This window comes from Lygodium microphyllum, chromosome 10, assembly GCF_053477565.2.
Source record: "Lygodium microphyllum isolate KBCC chromosome 10, Lygodium_microphyllum_v1.1.10, whole genome shotgun sequence".
Taxonomy (NCBI): Eukaryota; Viridiplantae; Streptophyta; class Polypodiopsida; order Schizaeales; family Lygodiaceae; genus Lygodium; species Lygodium microphyllum.
Genome location: NC_141144.1, coordinates 29064230 through 29091435, shown reverse-complemented (window position 1 = coordinate 29091435; position 27206 = coordinate 29064230). Strand labels below are relative to the sequence as shown.

The 27206-nt window shown below is 39.2% G+C and overlaps 1 protein-coding gene and 1 pseudogene across 6 annotated transcripts in view; both read left to right on the top strand.

Annotated features, from left to right (window-relative positions):
- Positions 1 to 26662, top strand: part of LOC148029834 (dephospho-CoA kinase-like) — a 48755-nt gene extending 22093 nt beyond the window's left edge. For 3 of the 6 annotated variants that reach the window (XM_087686143.1, XM_087686144.1, XM_087686146.1), the window contains exons 3-4: positions 11787 to 11932; positions 25059 to 26652. In XM_087686143.1, the coding sequence (XP_087542269.1) occupies positions 11787 to 11932; positions 25059 to 25494 (582 nt within the window). In that variant the 3' untranslated portion in view covers positions 25495 to 26652. Of the gene's footprint in view, positions 1 to 11786; positions 11933 to 25058 lie in introns of all 6 variants that reach the window. The other 3 variants (XM_087686147.1, XM_087686148.1, XM_087686145.1) reach the window with 2 other exon arrangements.
- On the top strand, positions 12241 to 20468 carry LOC148029835 (chloroplast envelope quinone oxidoreductase homolog pseudogene; annotated as a pseudogene).
- Positions 26663 to 27206: the final 544 nt, after the last annotated feature.

Below are 27206 nucleotides of genomic sequence, written 5' to 3'. Positions count from 1 at the left end.
ATCAAAAGTGCCTCTCTCACATTCCGTTTACTTTATCTTCTTTGTAACTTATTGAAAATGGCTTCTGGATGTTGCTATACTGATGACAAGCTTAAAAGACCTAACTATCTAACTTGAAGTGCTGTTGTGAAAGCTTGGTTTGTGCAGAAGTGAGTCTAGTACATCATTTCAGGACCTGCCTTAGATCGTCAAAAACCCTCTCTTCTTCCATCAGATTGTGACAAAGAGAGCTATGAGGATGCAGTCTTCAATTGGGATAATGCAGATGCTAGGGTACACTTAGCTCTCCTTCCGTGCAACTTGAAGGAAGTCCTTTTGGTGGTTACCTCTTGCAAGACATATCTAGTGGTGTGGGAGAATGTCACAAGGACGTGTATTTTTAGTGCTCAGCTTTGACATTATTAAGTTGTGCACATGTGAGGTATATATGTGAAGTGCAAGTTAGTTAAATCATGGTGACAACTCAAGTAACACAAGTAAATAGTGGGTGACATTGGCAAAAGTTGTATAAAGTTATGGTGGGCAGGCACTTGTGGGTACTTGGTGTTAATTTGGGATCTAGGCCATTCATTGGGCCGTTAAATATTCAGTGGTGACATTGTGAGACTAGGCATTAATTGATAAATTAATGCTAGTCCAAGGCCTATTAATGTTGGGACCATTAAATATCCCACGTTAACACATTAATTGTGAATGGACACTAGCTAATTCTTGGGCAGGGCCAAATAGATAATTAATTAATTTTCAAAATTTAGAGCCCAAAAATTAATGAATTAAAGCTGGAAATTACAACTAGAAGGTTGGCAAGTGGCAAAAGAGGTTGTCACTTGTCAAAATTACCCATGCAAGTTGAGAGAAGGTTGTTTGGGGGTTGAAAGAGGATCATGCCAACATTTAGAGGCAAAGGGAGGAACGGGCCACTGTTAGATAAGCTTTGAGGGAGGCGACAGCTGATTGCATAGTGTGACATGACAAGGGCAGCAGGTTTCCTTCTCTGCTTGAGTGAGAGGCAATGATAGAAGAGGAAGGCTCGCAAGCTGCATTGAAGTTGCATCGTGATTTACCCCCCTTTTAGAGCTATTGGATCCATCATAATTGCCATCATAGCGGCTGTTCAAAAGATACTTCTTTTAGTTGATCTTCTCTCTTATCCTTTCTTAGCATATTCCAGCCATTGGTGAAGAGCAATTGAAGAAATTGTTGCTAAAACCCTAATTTGTAGCAACTATTAGGGTTTCCAAAGCCCACTTCAGACCCATCCCCAATTATTGAAGACCGAGATAATAGGTGTAGCAGTTGAAGGCATTAATTTGTAGCTGATCCGAGGGGTAGCCTATTCCCAAAATATTGTAGCTTGCATGTGAGAGATTGAAGATCCAAATTGAGCTCGGATTGTTGTAGAATCATGGGGCAAATTGTTCCCATGTAGTGTTGGTCATTTATGACAGCCATTTGCATTGAAGATTGAAGAGGATCAGCCTATATATCAGCGTGCTTCAACCCTATAGCAATATAAGATAAATAAATACCACAAGGGGTGCTAGTTGTTGGGGCCAATCAGGTGTCGGCTGTCCAAGATTTAGTGGTAAAGTGTGTACTTCCAAATTTTTGTTTTTAATGCTTGTTGTAATTTGAGTCAAATTAGCTTTTTGCCACCCTCGCCAAGAAGAAAGGTTGGTTTTATAGTTTCATTGCGGGAACACATTAAGTCCTTTTGAGTAGATGGGCTTGAGGCACTTGTGGGCAAGTTAGAGAAATTGCATTATTGCTGAAATTGTGATTAGTTGAGTGCATTACAGCCAACGTATCTTCATATAGTGAGATGAGATCAAGCAGTGATGATGCCTCTTAGCTTGCAAATGCACATAGTGAAGGGGGAAATGCAACATGTGATCTTGGACAAGGCACATAGCTTGGGCAACAACCTGAAAATGTGGATGTTAAGCAAGAAACAGGTCCCTACAGGCCATTAATATGCTAATGACTAGCAAGGAGATGAGGAATATGATGGCTAGTTCAAGTCTCAGTTGGGGGCAGCAATAGATATCTTTGCCTAGTATGCTAAGGATCCACAATTCATAAGATTTTTGAACTTTGTGAAAAAGGACAACAACAACAAGAAGAGGATGTCATCCTCTAAAGCTTTGGAAAAACAAGAAGTTCCCAAAGAACGACCACCACAATCTTAAGACGCACCAAAAGTTGGTGATGAGCAAAAGCAACTAGTGTCAATGGGGCAAGACACACAAATGCAAGGCCATCTTGGTAGTGCCAATCTGATGAATTTTGGATAGCAAGGCATGCATGCAAATATAGGCACCCAGGGTAATTTGGTGGTGGTATGATATTCTATGCTATGGATAGTCAAGAACCGTGCTCATGGGGATGTATGGTACAAATTCTTATTGTATGCAGCAACAAACGCATGAAGTGCAAGGCCCAAGGTATCAAGATATGGCTAGTGGTATGCAAAATCCCATGTATGGTAACATTGGCATGATGCTTGGGACACAAAAGACATGTATGATAATGCATTTGCACCCCTTGGTGTGTATGGGGCTCAAGGAGTGAATGTTGGTCATTGAAATGCTTGATACGGTGTTGGTTATAATGCAAACACAGGTGATAGCAAGCACACCCTTTTTGCAGCCGCCAGGTTATGATAATTTGGCTCCAAAGGGCTAGTAAAGGACTATGACAAGGGTAGTAAAGCGGTGAAGTTTGAGGCCTTTAGTGGCTGCAAGGCAGATTGAAAGCATTGACTTTCATTCAACAATTTGGTGTGGCCTATTTGGGAGGCAACTTCATCAAATCTTCTAAGATTCGAAAGACAACGGAGTTTAACATTTTTTGAGTTTTGCGTATTTGTATTGTTTTCACTTCAATGCATACCCAACCCAAGAAGCACGACAAATATGATCTATCTTCAATCCACAATAATGTCACAAGGTTTGTTTAGACCTGAAAAGTTTGAGTTTTGAGTTTTGCCTTTTTCTGTTTGCATTTTTAATTGCTTTGTGAGTTTTATTGTGTTTTCAAGTTTGAGTTTTGTGTTTTTATCTAACTTAATAAGTCCAATCTTTCCAATCTCAATGTAACAAATTGGTTCCTCCTAATTTTGCATTCTTGAAGTAGTTGCATGTGTTTTGGAGTATACAAGTCGTAACCTTTTTGAAGGAAAAAGCATTGCAATAGTGGTCCGCACTTCTAATGTAAGTCAAAGCACCATCAACATGGATACAATTTAATCAAATGTTTACTTCTAATTAGTTGATGAGCACCTTTGAAGTGGATGTTATGATTGCTTGGAATAAGTTGGATGTATCATAGTGCAAAATTCAGAGTAATATTATAAGAAGTTTTGGGATGCATTGTTGCATGTTACTTCTTATCGTGCCATTCCCCTTCATGAGTAAATTGAGAAGTATTTTTGTGGGCTGCCTAAAGAAATTAGGAATTTTTGCATAAAGGCCACTATGACTAGCATGTCACAACTCATAGAGATGGTGAGTATAGCTGATGCTTTGCCACGTGGAAAGGATTTAGGCTTCCAAGATGATGATGAGAAGCCATTCAAAAGATTTTCCAAGGTTGAGAAAAAGGGTAGATGTGAAAAAAGAGCCGAGAAGAGGCAAAACCAGCAAGGGAAGACTTGGAAATTGGTTGCACAATGTAGAGAATTGATGTATGCAAATAAATGCTTTTTATGTGAATAGGAAGGGGTCATGGCAAAGGACTATCCCGATAGGTAGAAAGTTGCAAAGGTTGAAAATAAGGGAGATTCCAAGTGAAAAAAGGCCAAAACATTGGTTGGTTTGGTATCTAGTGTAGTTAGTGATCAGCTTAATGATGATACTATTGAGCTTTGTAGAGCTTGGGGAAAGATTAGGGACCAACGTGTATTGATATTCTTTCACAATGGAGCAAGAGTCCATATTATCTCCATAAATATGGTGGCTTGTCTAGACATTAGAGAGGATGAGATGGGACATATGGGAGAAATTGGTATAGCATGCAATGGCGATGGAAATCATGTCACACCTTTAATTGAAAAGCTTCGTTTGCATATCTACGATTATGTGGACAACAAAGAGTTCTTCATTGCATTACTTGAGGGTTCTGATGTATTGCTTGGTATGCCTTGGTGCCACTGTGTGTATGCAATGATTGACTCTCGTGACAGTCATTACTATTCAGCATAAGAGCAAGGCCCATACCTTGGATGTAAAATTGAAAGGGGAATCTATCCCTATCGTATTAACTTCCCTTATTTCAAAAGCACTGAAAGATCATCTTTCAAAGTATTTAGTTTTTATCAAGGATAAGGTTGATAATGAAAATGTTGGGACTGTGTGTAAGTTGGATAAGAATTGCATTTCATTTTTGAAAATGTATACCGATTCCTTTCTTAGTCACTTCTAGGGTAGCTACCATTTGAAAGGTTGGAAGATAATGTGATAGCCCTTCTAATAAACTAGCATAGAGGCTCAGTGTACCCCCATAGGAGAAGATTATGAACCAAGTTAATGAGCTGTTGGAAAAATGGGTTGATTCAACCAAATTCATCTCCTCACTGTTTGCTAATTCTTTTGTTACAAAAGAAATGTAGCTTAAGCGTATGTGCATTGACTACAGTGTTTTGAACAAGATCACAATCAAGAATTGGTTTTCAATTCATAGAATCGATAATGTCATGGATAGATTGTAGGGGCTAGTCATTTTCAGTTTTATTGATTTGAAAAGTAGGCATCATCTGATTTGTATAAGGCCAACAAATATATCAAAGATATCGTTAAGGATATCTTTTGGGCTTTATGAGTTTTCTTGTCATGACGCTTTGGCTTACGAATGCTCTTGCCATGTCCAAGTGGATGATAAACAGTAGAGCCATTATGGGTATATTCTTTGATGACATGATAATGCATTCAAAGAGTGAGGAGGAGAATAGAAAGCACTTGGACATAGCGTTTAATGAGCTATGTAAGTATCCGTTAGTAATATAATGACAAGAAAAGTGAGTTTTTTTGCATGAAATCCACTTTCTTAGGCGTAGTTCATTGCCTAATGAGGTAGCGGCGAAGATTGAAATAGGCATGGATCCGGCGAAGGTTGCAATGCACATGAATTTCGTAGCTTTTTGGGGTTATGTTCTTACTACTGAAAGCACGCTTGACACTTTGTTGAAATTGCTTCTCCATTGCATGCTTTGTAAAAGAAGGGTGTTCCATTTAGGTGGATAGTGGTGAAGATTTCAACATTTGAAAAGCTAAAAGAAAAGTAACTTTGGATCTAGTGCTTATATTTCCAGATCTCGGGAAGTCTTTTGTGATGCATGTGGTAACAACATTGGGGCTATTTTAATGCAAGATGGTTTACTAATGGCCTATGAGAGCCATGTTTCCATGTGGACCTATGAGAGTCGTACTCTCCATGGTGTAGAGAAGAATTTGTAGGTAAACAATATCTTTTAGGAACTAATTTCATTATACAAGCAAATGATTACACATTGTGTTACTTTTTAACCCAAACAAAGTTATTTGAGAAGTATAAGAGATGGGCTAATTTCCTCCCAATGTTTCATATTTAGATTATGCATATTGATGGCAAAAAGAATGTGGTGGCTAATGCACTGTCAACGATGCCTCATATTTCAATAATTCAATGGTATATCACACCGAGTTGGATACCATGAAAGATTAGTATGTTGTTGATTCGGACTTTTCTAATGTTTATGATTAGCTTCGCAATGGCTAGAGGCATGAGCATTATATGCTTAGAGATGGCTTTTTGATGATGCGTGGGTGGTTATGTGTCACAAGGTAGTTGAGGCCAAAAGTGATGATAGAAAGTCTTGCTCCTCCTTATGCAAGGTATAGAGACATTGATGCTACAGTGAAGGAAGTGGAGCACTTTTTTCTATTTGGCCAGCTTTGAGACACGATGTAGATAAGTTTGTACATACATGCATTGTTTGTCAGAAGGTCAAGTATGATAGGCAAAAGATGCCAGGCTTATTGCATCTCTTACCTATATCTAAAAGGCCTTGGCAAGGCATTACTATGGACTTTTATCTTTGATCTTTCTAGGACACCTACAAGGAATGATGGGATATGGACTATCATATGCAAATTCAGTAAAAGCAAGCCCATTTTATCCGGGTGAGGAAGAAGATAAGGACTGATCATATGACATTATTACTTTGGTAAGATGTTTAGTATCATGGCATACTAGAGTCGATTACTAGTGATTGAGGTTTGTGGATGACTAGTTTGTTTTGGAAGGGATTGTTTGAGAACATGGGTTTCATGTTGAAATTTTCTTCATCTTTACATCCACAAATAGATGGTTAGTCCGAAGAGGCAAACTCCATAGTTTTAGATCTCTTGAAGTGCTACGTGCAAAGTATAAGCTATAGTGGGAGTAGTACTTGCCTTTGGTAGAATTTGCATATAGTAATATAGTGCATAGTTCCACTCGTAAGACTCCATTTGAAATTGTGGAGGGTGGCAAGAAAGTGCTCTCTATTTCACACACTAAGGATACGATATTTTAGGCCGATCTTTATGTGGAGAACATGGGTGCAGCCTATGAGAAGGTTAAGTATGCACTTTAAAGTTTAGAGAAAAAGCAAAAGAGGATAGCTGATTTCCATAGACGTGCTTTGTTTTTTGCAAAGGGTGATTAAGTATTGCTTTGTTTTGAAAAGGCAAGGTTGAAAAAGGTGAAAGGTAGAGAGAGTTTGTGTCCAAAGCTAAGTATGACTTATTATGGGTCCCTCTAGGTGTCAAAGAAGATCAAGGATATTGCTTATATGTTGAAATTGCCTCCACACTAGTTGATACTTGATGCCTTTCATATTAGTTTGTTGAGGCCTTTTCATGGTGATGTGGTAGAGGATGTATTTGCTGAAATTCAACTAGAGGTTGAGGAGCTGGATGAGATGTTGGTACTCAAGCAAATTTTGGCACATAGAGAGAGAAAGATGAGATGTAAAGTTTCTAGGAGATAGTGAAGTTCGGAATTACTCACCAATGGATGCTAAATGGATGGAAGGGAGTGACTTGGTAGACCACTCTCAATTGTCAGAGCCAACTTTGGATCAGGCTTAGTTAAGTTTAGTAGAGCAAGGGTCCAAAGCGTTGCTTGATGCTTAGGGGGGAAGTAGCAGTTCCACTCTTCTAGCTAGTGATGGACAGCTCTAGTGTATAGTAGTGGATCTTCGATATATTCAACATGCCTCTAAGGTACTATTTGCTAACAATATATTTGCTAAGAGGTCACTACACAAGTGTACTAGTCACTGCAGTTGATATGCGGATGGATATAGTTTTTACTATGGCTTTGAAACTATACATTTGCATCAGATTATGATCATCAGTTGTTGCTAGTTTTCAGTGGGTATCATTAGTAATCAGTGGTATTCAACTGATTTTTATGGACAATTCAGGGTTATTGGATGCCATTGATAGTTTAGCCATGGCTTATGTTGAGTTTATGCTTTAATATGGTTGCCTGGTCAGAACACTTTGTTAGAATTTGCCAATTTTAGACAGTGCCCATGTAACTCGTGTGGTATGGACACTTATCAAAGTGTCAATGTAGTGTGTATACACTTAGTGTCTTTAGACTTTAAAGTAGTGACACTAGGGTCTAGTGTAAGTTAACCTAACTCTAGTTAGTTGATGGAAGATTAGTTAGGTCAACCTATGACCTAAACTAGAGTTGTACTTTTATTCTATCTTTTAGTTCAATAAAAACATTCTACTCTCTTGCTTTAGCTCACTCATTGTCACTATCTCTCGTTTCTCTCTCCTCCATAGCTTGTGCATTTCTCACATTTAGTATCAAAGCAGCTTTTGCGTGGGTTTCATTCGGCCACCGCCAACCATTGCTGCCCTGCTTGAGGTCTTGTTGCCACTAGCTTTCATTCTTGTGAGGAGAAGTTGCACACTAAATAGTGCCACCCACTTGCTAACACCACTGTTGCTGCCTCGCCTCTCTATCGTGCAACGCCTGGACCACATGTAGCATAGCTTTGCCACCTAGATAGTGCTTGCATCTCCCTTGCTGTCTAGTTACAGTGCCCAGAAGTGCCACCTACACTCAAATTTGCTAGTGCGTCGCCTAGTCACTAGGCCGTTGCCTGGTAGTGCGGTTGCTCCTTGTTTGCACCTGTCACCTTGGCCGCTAGCGTGCATTGCTTCCACCTGGACCACCTGCATCATTATTGTTGCCTTTGCCTATGCTTCCAGCAATTGCAACGTTGCCTACATCTCTTGTAGTTGTGCGTGCAACTGCACCTCCTACTCTGCTAGTGCAACTTTCACATGCTGCGAGGGCTATGCTTTCATTGCGGTCTGTGTTGTGCCCACAGCGCTGCCAACTTGCAGCTCCTCCTCCTGGACAATGCTTCCCACTGCTCAACTCCACCCACCAAAGGTCTCAAGCTGTGCGTGCACATCTCAAGGTGCCCAAAATTTGGGGCTTTTGCTTGAATCAGCTTCATACGCTTTTTGGTTTAGAGGCTAAGGCACACATCACGAGGCGGATTACAACTATTGATTCTTGTCGGCATGTGTTAAGGCAACATTTTGTTAGAAATTTGGATTCTAAGATACACATTTCTTCAGTTTCTTTAAAATTTTGGGAAGAAATTTGGGGCTTTTGCCCAACATGCATTCCAAGGCAGGGAACATGTGTTAGAATAGCATTATCTTGTTGCATTAGTCAGATTTGGTAGTGAATTTTGGGGATTTTCAATAAAATTGGAGAGATTCAACATAAAATTGCTGTAAATTGTCTTTTTGAGCATGTGTTTCGAGGCGAGTGTGATACAAAAGTGTAATGTTGTAAATTGCAAACTGAGTGCTCATTTGTGCAAGCTTGGGCACATTTGTCAAGAATTATGACAGTTTGGTACTTGCATTTTAATTTCATGTGGGAATTTTTGGTACTCAAGAGAGTACATTCTATACTTCAATGTGAAGTATTTGGTTGTTGTGCATCATTGGTAACATGGCATGTTAGGGGCATAATGATCAAAGTAGCGTCCTTGGTGTACTCATTCAGGATGACAAGTTTGCTCGATGGCACCAACTACCCTTTGTGGAGGTTCATGGTGCATAACCTTGTTGTGGCGAAGGATTTGTGGGACTATGTCATAGGTAATTTGTAGCGACCAGGAGGTCTTGCACTTTAGACACCTTAGCATCATGCGAGAGGATAGATTGTTGGTGCAGCACCCCCTCCCCCTCCTATTGAGTAGTAGTGGAGTTGGGACTTGAAGGATGCACAGGTCCTATCTTTGATTGCCTTGTCAGTGAAAAGGGCTTTAATTTTGCACATTCGGTCTTGTAGGACCTCAAAAGCAGCTTGGAATGTGCCAGAGCATATGCTTGCAACATGTAATGATGTGAGGATATCTTATCTCTGCAAAGAGCTAGCTAAGGTAAATATGGATGAGGATGACAGTATGACATCTCACCGCACACACATATAGGATTTGCGTGAGTAGCTACTTAATGTTGATGAGGTCATTCGGGATGGAGAATTGGTAAACATCACATTGAACTCACATGTTGAGACGTATCTTGGATTCCATACCTCGTTGATGTTATCTTACAATCCCTTACATTTGTGGAATTGGAAAGCCTCTTATTGGAAGAGGAGGCACAAACTCAGAAGAATGTTGCATTACGTTAAAGTGATGTGGTTATGCTCTCAAAGTATAAAAGCAAAGGGAAAGTCAAGTAGAATGTGAAAATTCAGCAAAAGGCTGATGTGGGAAGCCATCAAATAAGGCTGCCCAAGACACAAAAAAAGTCCAAGAAAAAGGGGAAATGTCATTATTGTAAAAAGATTGGTTATTATACATATGAATGCAAGAAACGATTACTCTGGTTTGGCTATCTAGGAGACATCAGCCAATAGATCTTTTGATGGTGATGCTTCAGCCAACTTTGTGGAGGAGAACTATGCAATTCTTACATGCAGTTTCGATTCTTTAGTGGCTGATTCAGCATTTAATGCTGTTGAAACGCAGCATACATGGTATTCTGACAATGGCGCATCCAAACATATCACTTCTAGAAAGTCTCTTTACATCTTTGCATTTAGCTCTTGCAGAAAAGCATGTTACATGTGCGAACAACAACAATTATGATGTATGTGGCATCGGTTTAGTCATATCTACTGCTCTGCAGATGGTTCTGATTTCATGTTTTTGAATGTTTCTTTTGGGTGTGGCATCACAAAGAATCTGTTGTCTATATTTGCTTTCAATAAGCATGACTTTTAGGTCATCTTTAAAGATGACAAATGCATTGTTAGAGACAAAGGGATGGATTATGTACTCAAGGTATTTGGCATCTTGTATAAGGTTCTCTTTTTGTTGGATATGTATGATAGATGGTTTCATGATGCTTTGGAAGTTGGTAATATTTCACTTGCAATGTAGAATGCGGTGCTATGGCATGCCCGCTATGGACATATGAGCTTTGGTACTGTGATGATCCTTTTGCGGTGCTAGATGGTAGATGCATTGCGTCCAGTGGACCCCACCTCCCCATGTATGTGAGAGATGTATTTTGGGAGAAATGTACAGGTTTGCTTTCAAAAAGGATGGTGCAGTATGTGCTGTTTGGAAAATGCAGCTTATACACTCAGATGTTTGGGTTCCCATGAGGATACATGTACTTGGTGGTCATCTTTATTTGTTACCTTTATTGATGACTACTCTTAGTATACATAGGTGTACGGTTTGAAAGTAAAATCTGATGTGTTTATGCATTTTAAACCTCTTGTTGCAAAGCTTGAGGCTGAAATTGGCTTGAAGGTGCAGACAATTTGCATGGATAGAATTTCTACAATTACTTTTGTCCACAATCCATGCTGGTTTCTTTCTTATTATCCATGATTCATGAGAGTGCATTTCATTTTGTTGTCAGACTATCCACATTACAGATGAATGTAATCATGCCTCTTGTAGTCCATATGATATATAACTACATCTCTTCATGATCATTTTCTTCATTGTTCTCTAGCTTAGGAAATCAATGGCCAAGGTTGTGATATACCATTTTGGAGGATGAGTCCCAAAGATAGTTATTTATGAAATTGATGACGTTATATTTTCTGTTTTATAGTGACAAATGGCTCATTTTCTGTGTATCTCACTTAGCTACAATCGTAAAACTTTGGATAAATTTGAAGGAATCCTCATCCATATCATTGTGATGAAAGCTCAAGTGAGGATGCTAATTGTTCACAGAATATCCTTGGATTGGCTATTATAATAGTTGGCTTGAGCTTTAGAGTTTGAAGTCAATACAATTGAATGCTCTCGTTTGTAATGTTAACTTACAGTGAATGGGCGGAGCTGCCTTTGCATCAAGCCCATCTGCTCTGGTTCTCACTCTGCTATTTTTGGCCATATTTAATGGTTCAAACCACTTGTTTCAAATAATGTGCATATCATAATCTGAACTTTTGGAGGAAGATTGCCAATTGCACAGCTGCATACCTGATTTGACCTAATTAGTATATCTGTTCTGCTCAGTTTAGGAGTTTTAGAGTAGATCTTATGTAGAGAAGGAAAAGCTCTGTTGCACAGCTGCATACCTGATTTGACCTAATTAATATATCTGTTCTGCTCAGTTTAGGAATTTTTAGAGTAGATCTTATGTAGAGAAGGAAAAGCTCTGTTGTTACAATATGAGCTGATTAAGTTGTTTTTTGGTCTTTGCTATTTGCATTTGAGAATTTGATCAAAGCAATAAATTTTCCAGGCAGCATTGAAGAAAGGTACCCTTGCTTGGAGGCGAGTTGTAGCAGCTTTTGGTACATGTATACTGCTAGAAAATGGGGAAGTTGATCGTGTGAAGCTAGGAGATATTATTTTCTCTGACCCTGCAAAACGCCAAGTGTTAAATTCGTAAGTATTTTTCTTTTTTCTTTCTAAAAGTCTTCAAGAAAAATAGTATATCATCATGTTGTAGATTGGTAAAGAAACTGAATAGATGAAGTAGGGTAAAGACCCTTAATGTTAGATTGAGATTTAGAGAGGTGATGTTAGCACATATGTAAAGTTTGCTTCAACTAGTAAAGAGCTTTCCACAAACAAAATACCGTATCTTTATGGTTTACAAGAGAAAATCTGGGAGGTTGCTTCACATAGACTTCCTCCTACAAGTAATCATCTAGAAAGACAGTTTTGACGTCTATATGATAGAGCAGCCAACCATGTCGGCGGCTAGTGCAAGTAACAGGTGGAATGATGTCAACTACAATGTGGGTGTAAAGGTTTCTTCATAGTCAATGCCTTGTTTTTGTCGAAAATCTTGTAGTTCAAAGTCCCATCATCTTTCAATTTGGTCCTAAAGTTTCATTTAGTCCCAATGACCTTATTGTGGCTTGGGCGATCTACCACTCTGGATACCATAGAGTCTCTTGTCAACTCTTCAACCGTGAGTACACGTTGTTTCTATACGATGACCCATTTGATTTTGCACTTAATGCACCCAAGCTAAGATGTAGATGAAGATAAGTGTAATGCACCATTAATGGCGGTAGTCTATGTTGGCTCACAAAGACTAACATGAATCAATCTAAGGGGCTTTTTAGCTCTATGTGTGGTTTGCTAAGAGGGAATAGTGTGTGATGCTATTTTCCTTGCTTTTTAGGCAGAGAAGGCCCTCAACCATCTGATGGTGTGATAACTCATAAAGTGAGTTATATCCAAGGTATCCAAAGTGGCAATGCCAAAGATGCTCATCATTTGTAGGTTTCCGTGTAGTGGCTAAAGCTTAAAAGCACTAGAATTTAGAGCCCTTGACGGGTCACTGTCGGCTTGGATATGAAATGAGTCATCATATAGAGGCCACTAGGTTGTGTCTCATTGCAAGCAATCACTAAACTATTTTGAGAGTCTATGATCTTGATTGTGGTCGTAGTAAAGAAAATTGCTTGTTCCAATGTAGGGGTTCTAGTCATGGATTTCAACAAGGTTATGTAGTATTTTGTATACACTTGTTCCGTATCATGAGTGACCTATGTCTAGGGTATCTAGCATTGCTAATCTAGGATATAGAGGGAGTAAAGTACTCGTTGACGATTCAAAAAGTGATAGTGGTGATAGTTCCATCTTTGAGTGTAGAATAGTCGTGGACTATGACTCGTCTATTGAAGTATGCTATTGAAGATTTTTTTTAAAGCTAGTTGGTAGCAAGTGCCACCTGCAGTTGCTCAGATGAGCTGAATTGGACCTTAAAACATCACTTCCGGAGGGGTACTACTCAAGTAACATTGCCTCAAGTGCCAGTAAGAGCTACCTAAATGGAGTCCTTGAGGGTATGCATGGGGTGGTGATCTCCACAAGGAATTTGCAAGCTAGAGACGATACGTTATGGCTATTTGAAATCAGCTTTTGGAAGCCTGAAGGGTAGTAAACGATATTTTAGCAAACACTTAATTTAACTTAATAATAAATTCAACAAAAAAACTCCATACATAATTGAAGCTAGAGTGCTCTTGACCATGCATTTATACTTGTTGGCTCCAAAGGTTGGCACCCCTTTCAGTATATCTTTAGATTATTGAAATATACTTGAAATTGGTTACAAATGGCTGTACTTTAGTGATTTCTTGTGACATAACTGATCCACGGGTGCACATTGGCCTTGACACATTCACTGCTGGTCTCCAATCAGTTGTAGAGTGTTCGAAACGTGGAATGAAAACTTTAGCCTACCAAACCCAAAAAATGACAATAATGATCTGAATCTAATTTTTTAGAGTATTTGTTGAGATAACTTTCTTGTATAGTCTCCATGTAGTCCCACCCTATTTCTCTCACAAATGAGGGGATTTCTCGTGATGAAATTGTGAGAATGTCGCTATCTTCGTGATAAAATTGCTTAAAAAGTGCACTAGGCTTGAGATTTCAAAGAAGAAGAAAGGATCTTAGCCCATAGTGCTTCCATAACTCATTTTCTTGATATTTAGCTTAAAACCAATAGCATATCTTGTTGTATATGGAGTTATGAGGCTATCCAATGGAATCCCCATGCCTAGAGGAGAAAAATTAGTGGTTGTTCACATTCCATCTATGTTGTAAGCTCATTCCATGGTTGAAATATGTAATATTTTGGAGGAATAAAGATAAGAGTGGTTGTCTTCAAGCTTGGGTTGCCCCAAATGAGAGAGAAGAATTCCCAAATAGCCAAGATAAGCTTTCCAAATGAGTAACCAGTTGCTCCTTAATTTTGATTAAGATCTAATTAATCACTTAGTCATCAATGATAATTGAGTTACACATTGGGCAAAACTTTAGCTAAGGGTCTACTTAATAGCTTAAGTGCCCTAAGTGAGCTGGTTACTAGGTGAAACTTTCAGAGTAACTCAGTTCTAAGATGCAAACTTTCAATTTAATGAAAGTTTTACGTTGCATCTTGCTCATTTACCCTTGGCTCTATACCACATGGTTTCCATAGTTTCGCAATGCATGCCTCAGTGTCAAATCTTTCACTGCCGGTGCAATGGTCACTATGCTTGCATTGTGTTGTTGTAAGTGTATTGCACAAGAGGTAGAAACTATTTTCATTTCGTTTTATGCTTAGACACATAGCATTTTAAAAGATCTAGAACAGAAGCATTTGCTTCTTTAGACTCCTCATTTGTTTGTGGATGAAAAGAAGATGAGAACTTCAGGGTGGTAACCATATTCTAAAAAATCTCTCTCTAAAAGAGACTCATCATACGAGGATCCCTATCACTCACAATAGACTGTGGCTAGTCATGATATTTAAAGATGCTTTGTGTCAATAATCTTGCCATGTGATCCGCAATTATCTTTTTTATCATTAGAATTAAATGAGCTTGTTTGCTAAACTTGCAAATAATGGTCCATATGGATTTTTTCTTGTAGGTGTCCTAGGAAGATCAAACATAAAATCCATGGCTATGTAGTTCCATGGTCTATCAAAAATAGGCAAGGGCTGCAACAAACCCCAAACTCGACCTTTTGACATACAATGCATGTGCACACAAAGTGATCCAGATTACGTCTCAAAGCTGGCCAATAAAAGAAAGTCTCAACTGCTTTTATTGCAGCATCAATGGCACGATGCCTTGCATATGGAGGTGCATGACTTTCAACCATAACCTTGGCCCTTAATTGCTTTGTAACACATAATCGATCATGCATGATAAAAAAGTCCTCTCTAAGAGTAAAGTGCTCATGGTGCTGACCATTTGATAATAGATCATAGACTTTAGCGAAGTCCTTATCCTCTAGATACTGTGTCTTCATCTCATCTAACTCATGAAATGCTATAAACATTGTTGAAACTGGTGGTTTTCTACACAAAGCATAGGCCTCAACATTCTTTTACTATAATTGGTCTATGACTTACAGAAGGCGGTAGTCCCTTCAATTGATACCTGGTCTTTTAACATATAGACACAAACAGAGACCGCATTTTCTCACTCAACACCAGATTGGCCCCGAAGACCGGCGCCCCTTTCAGTATTTCTTTATCAATTAAAAGATGGAAGGTTACGAAAAAAAAAGTTCCAAAGTATAAAACCTGTGAACAGTTGGCTTTCATCTTTTTCGAGTAAATCTCAGCTGCATAAGGACACTAAAGCATATCCAGCACAATATTCCTTTCTGAGTAAATTTTAGCTTCATAAGGACAATACGACATATCCAGAACAACATCCTAAGTAGAAAAACACTTTCTGTGACCATAACTCAATAATTCAAGTGTAGAATTATAATTTGCAGTGATCTATTCCATACCAATTGGACTACAAATCCTTTGACCCTGGCATCATTCCGACAGTAAAACAGTCCCAGAAACAACACTAAATCAGATCTGAAAACCCTATTCTTGTTTGGCATGGTAATCACTTTCTTTAGTTCTTGCATTGGGGAAGCAATCAGCTACTCCTGAACCTGGACAGTGAGGCTCTTGCCTCAATAGAAGAGCAAAGAAAACTCAGAGCTGTACATTCGATGCAATCAGCCCATCATGCAAAGCATTTCCTTTGAGAATAGAGAGAGAGTTGACCAGAGAGAGCAAGCTCTACCTCCGTACATGAGTCAGAGAAGAAGAAGTACTCTCTATAGTTGATGTACTTGTAGCAATCTGCCCTCAACCTGTGAAAACTTCACGTTCAAATTTGCCTCCCCTGCCTATTACGTTTTTAAAAAAAATGCTCTCTCTTTCTTTTAGGAATTTGTGCCCAAATTGTGACACATGACATACACGCAACAAATTTTCCGTTAAAACCTTCCGGTCTAAAATTCTCCATGATCAGTGCAAAATTTGACCTTTGTATAGACTAGAGAATTAATACTCGTGTAAAAACGAAGATAATGACGCGAACAGATCCTAGGGTCCAAAAATAGTAACTTCCTAAATTTTAGGGATGGTGACCCCTGCATTCCTCAAGTTGTTATGAGCAACTTTTAGCATTGCAACCACATCAAAAAGTGTAATGTGGCTCAGTTACGGTGACTTTTTTTTTCCATGGGCATTCTTGTTAAGAAACACGGATCTAGAGCTATGCTAGGTATAAATATAAAACATGATTGAGATAAAGAATTATAACTCAAGTGAATTAGGTTTCAAGATAGATTAACTTGGACTCGTAAACACAATCTTGAGTGACACAGAATTATTGTACTATTTCATTGAAATGAGTGTCAACAAGTACATGCCTTTATAGCTTTTGGATAGTACTACTCCTCACTGCGCTTATGGGATTTTAGACTTCTCTTCCTAAAGCATACATCATTGTCTCTCCCTCATACAAATCCACTTATGGGCAAGCCTCTTTTGGGCATTCATGTTAAGCATCATTTGCTATTCTCAACACCCCCCTTCAAATGATGAGTCTCTATCCTTGCTGGCTTTTGCCCCCCCTGCATGTAAACATGGACCAAGAGACTAGCTCTTTGGCTGCCTAGTCAAGTTAAGGCTTGAAACTTTGCATCTTGGTAGGGTTTTACGTCCACTATGGGAAACACGATCCACTAAGAGAGATCCTTTGTTGTCAACAACGAAAAGTGCTTTATCTTCTTTATGCTTCTTTGGCATTCTTTGCTTTTCTCGATTTTTTGGGCCTTTTTTGTTGTCTTTGTCTTCATGCTCTTTTTCTTTGTTGTGTTCTTTATCCCTTTTGTTGATGCGTGGTGCTTCTCTTTTTTCTTCAGTCTTTTTCAAATGTTACAGCCACCTTGCCAGTCGCATGTCCTCCTATACTCCTTGCCCATGCCTCTTCAGCTCTTGATAGACGGTGCTTACATTTACTGCTGGTGATAAAGTTGTTAGCTGGCTCAATCCCCGTGGTTTTGCGGAGTTCACTGCGGCTTCTCTGAAGTACACGGCCAAGAGGCCAGCAGAATGTTCTGCTGTAGATGGATCCTGCTTGCCTCTTGCAGGGCTTACAGACCTGCAATCAATACATGATGTTGCTGGTGTAAAACTTGATGGAAGCAGTACAGCCAAAAACCTTCTTATCACAGCTGCATTAGGCGGTGTTGGATTGTATGCTGTTCAGATTGCAAAGCTTGGCGGTACCCATGTGATAACAACTTGTGGAGCTCGTAACATAAATCTTGTAAAAAAGTTAGGTGCTGATGAAGTTTTAGATTACAAAACTCCTGAAGGAGAGGCACTTAAGAGTCCATCTAGTCGTACATATGGTGCAATCATTCACTATACAATTGGGATTCTGTGGTGCAATTTTAGCCCAAATCTTAAGCATATAGCCAAAGTGATAGATCTCACTCCAAATGCCAAATCTTTGGCAACCACTGCTCTTAAGAAATTGACCCTATCAAAGCAAAAGCTGGTTTCATTTATGATGTCGGCAAATGCGAAGTATCTGGAACTGCTTGTAAATCTTGTGAAGGATGGTAATTTGAAGATAGTGGTTGGCCGCAAAATCCCTCTTTGTATTTTCCAATCTACATGATTCACGCTTGTAGCTTCAAGCTTTACTAGAATCTCATCCTTCTTGGGTGTCGGAACCGGTACCTCTACGTGCTTGAGAGCAGAGGGGCCGCCGCTGTAAGACGAGTACTGCACTGCACTCATGAGATTGTGAGCCATGACGATGGAAGTCGGCAACAACTTTGGAAGATACACGCAAGACGAAGATAGGCTTCTAAGGATGGATCGATGGTGCTGAGATGACAGGTTGGGAATGATGGTGGGGAGGATGAAGAGCATCATCTCTCCCTTCTCTCTTTTTAGTCTTTGAGAGACAAAAGTAGACCCTTGGACCAAGCTGTTCCCCTTGCTTAGCTCCTCCAATGCGAACCTCAAACCATGCAAAGAAGAATAAATCACACTACTAGCTTAGCTCAGCCATGGCTCTGATACGATGTTAAGAAACATGGATCTAGAGCTATGCTAGGTATGGTGGACGGAGGTTATAAATATAAAACATGATTGAGATAAAGAATTATAACTCAAGTGAATTAGGTTCCAAGATAGATTAACTTGGACTCATAAACACAATCTTGAGTGACACAGAGTTATTGTACTATTTCATTGAAATGAGTGTCAATAAGTATATGCCTTTATAGCTTTTGGATAGTACTACTCTTCTCATTGTGGTTATGGGATTTTAGACATCTCTTCCTAGAGCATACATCATTGTCTCTCTCTCATATAAATCCACTTATGGACAAGACTCTTTTGGGTATTCATGTTAAGCATCATTTGCTATTCTCAACAATTTTTACATGTGCATCATCTGTCTTGGCCAGGCTCATTGTCCTACACCATCTCCATTCGTTAAGCACATAGTCTCAAACTGGCATTCTATTTTTCATTGCCCATTCAATCTAGTCCCAAGGCTCTAGTCCAATTTGTACCAATGGCTGCCTCTTTTGGCCATGCAAAGATCCTGGCTTAATCCAAGAGAATTCTGGGGGTAAAAAGCAACAGGAACTAAAGAAAAGAAAACTAAAATGTTTTTATAAGTAAATAAGGAAAGCAACTACAAAAAGCATCACCACTTGGTGACATACTCTCCTCTTGAAAGAAGCAAGCAACCTCGATTGCATGCCACACATGCTAACGGATGACACAGGACGATAACAAGATTCCCCATGTTATTAGTGCCATCGCATGTAGCACTTACTAATAGATGACACAAGGCGATGGTAGGAGTTTTTCCACTACCATTTGTGCCTTTGCAAGTTCAAGTTCACATAGGTGGAGGATCACATCCTGTATCCAACTATGGTTACTAGGAGCCTTTCTTATATACATGTTTCCGGATGCAACACAGGGTGATAGCATGTATCCCCGAACTATGTGTCACAACATGTATAATCATTCAACTGAAGTGTAACAAATACAACTTCAAAGCACTGAGATTTCATTCAATGATACACATGTTAATGCTAAGTGTAAACCATACATTGTGTATTATTTAATGAGATGCAATATTCAACTGTACAATAGAGAATGTACATTGCTTCAAAAAGCATTCTAAGTCACTGTAGGTTCCAACAAGAAAGCTTCTCGGTAAAGTTGCAATAACTGAGGCGAATTTGCCAAGTTAGCCTCTTCCATCCATTTGGCATCGATTGGTGAATAGTTCTTGAACTTCACAAAAAATCTTGTTGTAACTCTACCTTTCACTTTGCTATCCTTATGTGTCAGGATCTGCTCAGGAACTAGAATCTCATCTAATTCCTCTACTTCAGGCTCTTCCTCTTGAACCATATGTTCTGGCACTTCACTTACCATGTGCTTTCACTTAACTTTTTTCCTTATAGGAATGAAATGCGCGTGTTTGCTTAATCTGCAAGATAGTCCAGATTCCATCATTCCCTGAAGAAGTTCTTGGAAGATAAAAAATGAAATCCATGGCAATACTTTCCCATGTCTTTCTGAAATAGGCAGTGGTTGCAATAACCTTGGTGCCTTCTATCTATCAAATTTGACCTTTTGGCATTCAAGGCAAGATCTGACATATGCATCAACATTAGATCTCAAGGCTGGCCAATAGAAGAAAGTCTCTACTGCTTTGATTGTGGCATCTATACCACGATGTCGTGCATACGGTGGAGCATGACTTGACTTTTTGGCCTTAACTATTTTGTAACGCATAGTCTTCCATGCATCATGATAAAGCCTTCTTTGAACACATAATGATCATGATGCTGGCCATTGATCATCTGTTCATAGATTTCAGAGAAATATTTGTTATGAGCATACTGCTCTTTCATATCATTGAATTCATGGTGATAAGAAATTGAAACAATTGACACCTATGGTTTGCGAGATAAAGCATCTGCAACTACATTCTTCTTGCCTTTCACATGCACTATCTAAAAATGAAACATAGATAGGACCCAACGAATGTGTTTCTCTCACAATATAGCATGTGTGAGAAAGTATCTAAGTGTTTGATGGTCCATTTGCACTACAAAATCAGTACCAAGCAAATAGTGCTTCCAACTAGAAAGTGTATGGATCACAACCAATGACTCTTTTCTCATAAATTTGGTAAGTCCTTTCAACGACAGAGAGTACTATACTCTCGTATGCCACAACTCGGCCATTCTGCATTGTGTTGGGTGTAAGGCCCTTTACGCGCTCTCTCGTGTATATATTACTTCACATATGTGAACCCACCCTAACGGGTGTAAGTGTACCGTACCCTAAGTATAAATATATTATTTCATTCTTTGTGTGTACCACACTGGTACACACCTATTCGACGACTCACTCTCACTCTATCATTGTCAAACACTCTTTAGCTCTAAGTCCTTAAACTCCTCGATTACTGTGCTTGCTCTCAATTCTCTTTCTCGATTTGCTTCCGCTTTGACTCAGCAAACTGGTATCAGAACCAATGGCTCACGCAAGCAGACTATCGGTTTATCAGGCTATTGAGGAGTAGGCGACACGTGGCGAGTAGACAGATAGGTAACAGTCGACGGCAGACTGATGACAAGTCAGACGGACTATGTGATAGGTGACAGGCGACCATAGTCTGTGTGACAGGTGACAGACGACCATAGTCTAGCCTAGGCGACTTGCAGGTTTCGGGACTAGTACGCAGTCAGGACAACACGACAGGATCTGCATGCGGCCAGACGGACGAGACCTTAATGCCACGTCAGACGGGTTGCACGACGATCGACGGGCTGCACGACGACGACCTATATGTGACGGGCATCCCGTCACACGAACGGGGCAAAAGGTCAACGGCCCTTTTGTTTTAATTTTTCTTCACCTTATTTTTCCCCTTCTACCAAGTGTTCACACCTATAAGCACAGAGTTCAAATCTGTGCAAATCTTTGTCTTAAAATTTGGGGCTTTTTCCAAATATGGTACCTAACACATATTGCAGTGATCTCTGGACCATAATTTGCAGACATTGAGTGCACAGGCCTCAGAAATGTTTTGGGGGTTCTCAAATGTAAGTGAAATTTTTGCTTGGATGAGCCAATTTCTTGGAAATTGTGCACTGTGGGACCCCGAAATTTTGGGCTTTTACAGAAATTGTGAAATTTCTGCAACATTAGCTCGCATTTGATGCTTGGGATGATGTATTTATGCAATTGGAGCACATTCACTGCAGAAATTTTGGGGCTTTTCACATTGGTGATGTATTGTTGAGTCGTGTTGAGAGTGGACAATGAAATTTGCAGCAGATTCACTATTGAGTGGCAGTCTTTATAGTTTTGGATGCTTCAAATGTTGAAAAAGGGCAGTTTCTCTTGGTACATGCATTGCTGAATACTCATTATGTAGTGAAACAGTGGTAAATACAGCAATTGGGTCATTGCATTTGGGAATTTTGGTGATGTACTATTGAAGTGGGAGCTATCCACAATGCAAATGTATCAGATTTGATTCCTGCACATGCTGTAATCAGTACTTGAGATTGAAATTTGCAGCTACATTTGCTTCTTGGACACTTTGGAAGTACAAGAGTGTGTACTTGCTGTTACAATTCAGAAACCTCGCTATTAGTTGAAAGCATTCAGTCCATTATTGCAGATGTGTATTCCTGAAAATGGCTGGTAGTGCATCTACATCTAACACAAAGAATCTCTTTGAGATTCGTAAATTTGACGGGAATGATTTTGATCTTTGGAAAGATCGTATGCAGGGTATACTCTTTCTAAAGGATTGTGATGATGCTTTAGAAGAACATAAGCCTGTTGCTTTGTCAGATGAGGATTGGACTAAGATGAATAAAACAACCATTACTTACATTAAAATGGCTGTCACAGATGACATCTTGGTTGATATAAAGGGACTTGATACTGCCTATGTAGTCTGGGAAAAGCTTAAGGCTTCTTATGAGAATACAACTCCTGTCAATCAAGTACATCTCATGCGGAAGTTGGTCAACTTGAAGCTTGATGAGTCCAAACCTGCTTCAGAGCATTTGAATGCTTTCACTGGTATTTTGAGTCAGTTACAGGATGTAGGTTTGCCAGCTTTTGATCCTAAATTGAGGGCTATCTTCTTGCTCATGACCTTGCCCGATTCATGGGAAGCATTGGTTGTGTCATTGAGCAATAACCCCAACTTGACATTTGATGGTGTGCCTGGTTCTATTCTGAATGAAGAGATTAGACGCAAGGCAAGTGGGGAAAATAGTGGATCAGCCTACAATGTAAGAGGAAGAGCTGAAAAAATGTATAAAGCTGCAAATAAAAACAAAAATCGCAGCAAAAGCAAGGAAAAACAGCAAGATGTAACTTGTTATCAATGTGGTCGCAAAGGGCATAAAAAGCCCGATTGCAGGTACTTTAAAAAGGAACAAGAACGTAAGAAGCAGGCTAATGCAAAAGCCAAAAAGAATGACAAGGATGACAGCTCTAACCCCAAAGAGATAGAGAAAGCAAATGTGGTACCTATTGTTGTTATTGAGGAGATAGAAGATGATAAAGATGCTGATTTGCTGGTTGCATTTTCAGATCCGCTTGCTATGACAGTGGAGGACATGTTTATCACTAAAACAGATATGATAGATGCTTTGTTGTCAGCTCATGATGGTTTGTCACAATCGTGGATTATTGACAACGGTGCTTCTTTTCATGTAGCCCCATCTTTGGAGTGTTTTTCTACTTATGCAGAAGGTAATCTTGGAAAAGTCTACCTTGGCAACAATCATGCATGTGATATTGAAGGAATGCGCACCATACACCTGGCTCTAGAAAATGATTAGAAATTGATTCTTCATGATGTTAGGTATGTTCCTGGCATCAAGAAGAGCTTGCTCTCTGTTGGGCAGCTTGACAGCAAAGGTTACTTCACTACTTTTGGTGATGGCATGTGGAAAATACAAAAAGGATCTATGCTAGTCACTAGAGGTGGTAAAAAGGGGACTCTGTATTATTTGTTCTGCAAGGCACTTCCTGGAAAGTTTATTGCAGTTGCTAGAATACAGTCACACATGGAGTTATGGCACAAGCGTCTTGGACATATGAGCCAAAAGGGTTTGCAGGCACTCTCTTCACTTGGAAGAGTTGATGTGAAAAGTTGAAAGCTTGACTTTTGTGATGATTGTATTTTTGGTAAACATGTAAAGAGTCCCTACTCTCATGGAGCCTCTAGGAAGGCATGTATCTTGGATCTAGTCCATTCTGATGTTTGCATCATGCCAATAAAAACTCATAGTGGTTTCCGTTATTTTGTGTCTTTTATTGATGACCATTCTAGGAAGCTATGGGTCTACTTACTTAAGCAGAAAAGTGAAGCATTGGATGCTTTTAAAAGGTTTTATGCATTGGTTAATACTCACAAAGGCCTAAAGTTAAAATGCATAGGAACAGATAATGGGGGAGAGTATGTATCTAAAGAATTCAATAAGTTTTGTGGTGACAATGGGATTAAACGAGAGCTTACTGCTCCTTACAATCCATCTTCTAATGGTGTGGCTGAGCGAATGAATCACACGTTATGTGAGAAGATTCGGTGCATGCTGTCCACAGCTAATCTCTCGCAATCGTTTTGGAGAGAGGCACTTAAAACCGCGGTGCATATTTGCAACCGATCTCCACATCGTGCACTTGACAGTGGCATTCTTGAAGAGGCTTTGTCTGGCAAATCTGCTTCATATGACCACTTAAGAGTCTTTGGCTGCAAATGCTATGTACATGTACCTATTGATAGCAGAACCAAACTTGATATGAAATCTCATAGAGGCATCTTCATGGGTTATGGAGATGAAGGGGAAATGGGCTATCGAGTTTGGGTTCCAAGCATAAAAAAGGTGCTATGCAGCCGGGATGTGATATTCAATGAGTCAAAGCTGTTGAAAAATGTCACATCTAATGACTCAGACAAAAAGAAAGTTAAATTTCAGCATGATCAATTACTAGAGCAGCCATCAGCCACTGAAAATTCCACTCCTTTTGATGCTGATTATGACAATCAGCGTATCATCATTGAGCCAGATGAAAATGGGCAGCAAGTGGAGGCTTCACATCAAGCTTGAGCACCAAAATCAGCATGCTGAAAATGAATTACAGCAGCTTGAAATTGTATTACAGCAACCTGAACATGCAGTTCAGTAGCCAAACAATGAGGTCATTGACATTCCCTTGGATGTGGATCCACTACCTGATAACACAGATCGTTGGGTAAGAAGGTCTACACGTGTTAGAAGACCTATAGAAAGAATGAGGAACAGAACCGAGTTGAATGGTTGCTGATTACACACTGTGATGATTATCTGATTGCTGCAAAATAGAGGAGAATTAAGTGTAGCTAGAAAAAAGAAAGAAAACAATTCTGACTAAACTGCATGAAGTTGATGAAAATTTCATTGATTTGAGAGGTTTGAAAGTCTTCTTATATCAAGAATCCCACCCTCAACCAGTTATTGACAGGTGACACAAGTATCATTTCAGAAATACAATTACATAAACTACTTGCAGCATCCATAATACTGAGAACAATGATCTCCAATAATCGTTATTTCTTTATAGTACATCGAATTGTAGAGTCATCTTCAGGTTATGTTGTCACCTTTTCCTGACGCTTTGGATTCTATGGAATTGCAGGGCAATGTCACTGTCTATAGCATGTGGTCTTTACTGGGAGGTTTTAAAGCATTGGATTGCTGGGACATCTGTGGTCATTATGGATGTACCACTTCTATTTGAGTCGAAGAAGCTGATCAGGCTGTGCAAGCCGATTATTGTGGTATGGGTAGATCTGACAACTCAAGAAGAAAGGTTGATGCGAAGGGATGGCATTGCCAAAGATCAGGCAGTTAAGAAGATTAACTCTCAGCTTCCATTAGACTGGAAACGAGATCAAGGTGATCTGGTAATTGATAATTCTGGAACGTTAGATGCAACAAAAGCTCAAGTCAGGGAGGTTTACAAGAAGATTACTGCTCCTCTGACTTGCAAAGAGCTCATCTGCTCAAGGTGGACTGCAGTAACGCTGGTCATAACAGGGCTGTCAGTTTTTCTTTTTAAAACCCTCACTTGAGAAAGATAGTTTCCATCCAATCAACTATGCTGATGTTGTATAGAAAAGATCTATTACTCTCAGACTTCTGGAGCATGTCATTTTGACACATTTGCGATGTAGATATACATTATTTTTCTGCATGTGCACGTGAACAAAAAAGCTCTTATTAGACAAGGCCGGAAAAGGTGATATGTTTGCTATTCCATGGCTGAAAGAAAGATGGTTCGGCTGCATACTCGGGCAGTTCCATCACCATCTGTGCCCTTCTATCCCCTCTTTTGCTCTCCACCCCTGGACCTCCCCTCTTTTACTCCCCACCCCTAGGCATCATCACTTGTTTGCACCGGCTACCTTTCCCACAATGTTAAGAAACTCTCATAGTTAAGAAACTGTCGTAGGAAGCTAGCAACATTTGTAGGAAGTTCTCATAGTTATGACCATAGTTTTTTCATACGTAACATGGCAATCATACGTCATAGTTTTTTCATATGGCAATCAAATACCCAAATCTAGTATTTTAAGCTAAATTGAGTAACAAGCCAATGAGTTGAGTATAAGCCAGGCATGCAATGATTAAGACACAACATTGATTTGTGAAAAAAAATTCAGATTTTCATTTTGAATCATTTCAGTCCAAACACAATTAAAGCAGGGCCAAAAAACATAGCCATTAAAGACAGGTTTTACGTAACATCAAAGTTTAGAGTCTAAACTGTAATATAAGGTTGAAGCAAATTATATGGAAAAAAAAATACAAATATTAATCATGGATAAGATGTATCCTCCTCATCCTTTTGTGCAAGCCGCAAATGTCTCTCACCACATCATCCCTTGGTGTATCATTGCTACGCCCTTTGTAATAGTGTGTGTATATCTACCTACCTCATTCTTATATATGAGCAACTTATCACATAAAAGACACTGCTTTGTAATGTTGTAGAGAGTATATCTCTCAAGCATATTCATCCAGTTTTCATGGACTTCACTATTGCCACTTGGAATCTTTGCTTTCCATATTGAATGCAAAATATAAACAGGTACATATAAAGGAGAGCACAATGTATATCATCTATCAACACATAAGTTCATAACCTACTATTATTTGCTAGTATCCACATGTTCAATGCCCTCTTTGTTCTAAATCATAGAATTTGTGAGCTTATCAATAAGCTCCATTGTTGTATCTTTCTTATCTGTAAGGCGAAGGATCTTTAAAATAGTCTTTCTTGTAAAAAAGTAATTCCCAAAATTATACTCGCTACTTGCATTGCTTTATCAATATGACACTCTTCTCTTGTTCCAATTTTCACTTATAACCATGAGTAGCAAGTTAAGTCGGTGTGTATAATAAACATGTAAATAAAGCGTTTTTGAGTTGGCTTTATGAGCTCCTTTTAATCGAATTTGTGATACAATGCTAAAATTGTATGCTTGAGAGTTGTGAATGTGAATCTTTGTAGCATTAATCAATATAGAAGTAACCCAAGATAATTAGCCCCAATAGTCTCAAGTAGGAGATCATATAATTTGCTACATTATCCATGCACAAATGCATCACATTTTGTAACCCAACATTCAAAACTACATCTTTTAAAATCTCAGATATAGTCCTTCATGAAGACAAAACCATCTAGAAAAGACACCATGACATTAATGATGGGCCTATGATGAGGATCAAATTATTCATTACATAAATGCTACATCTATATTTCTTTCACTTATCTTTACTA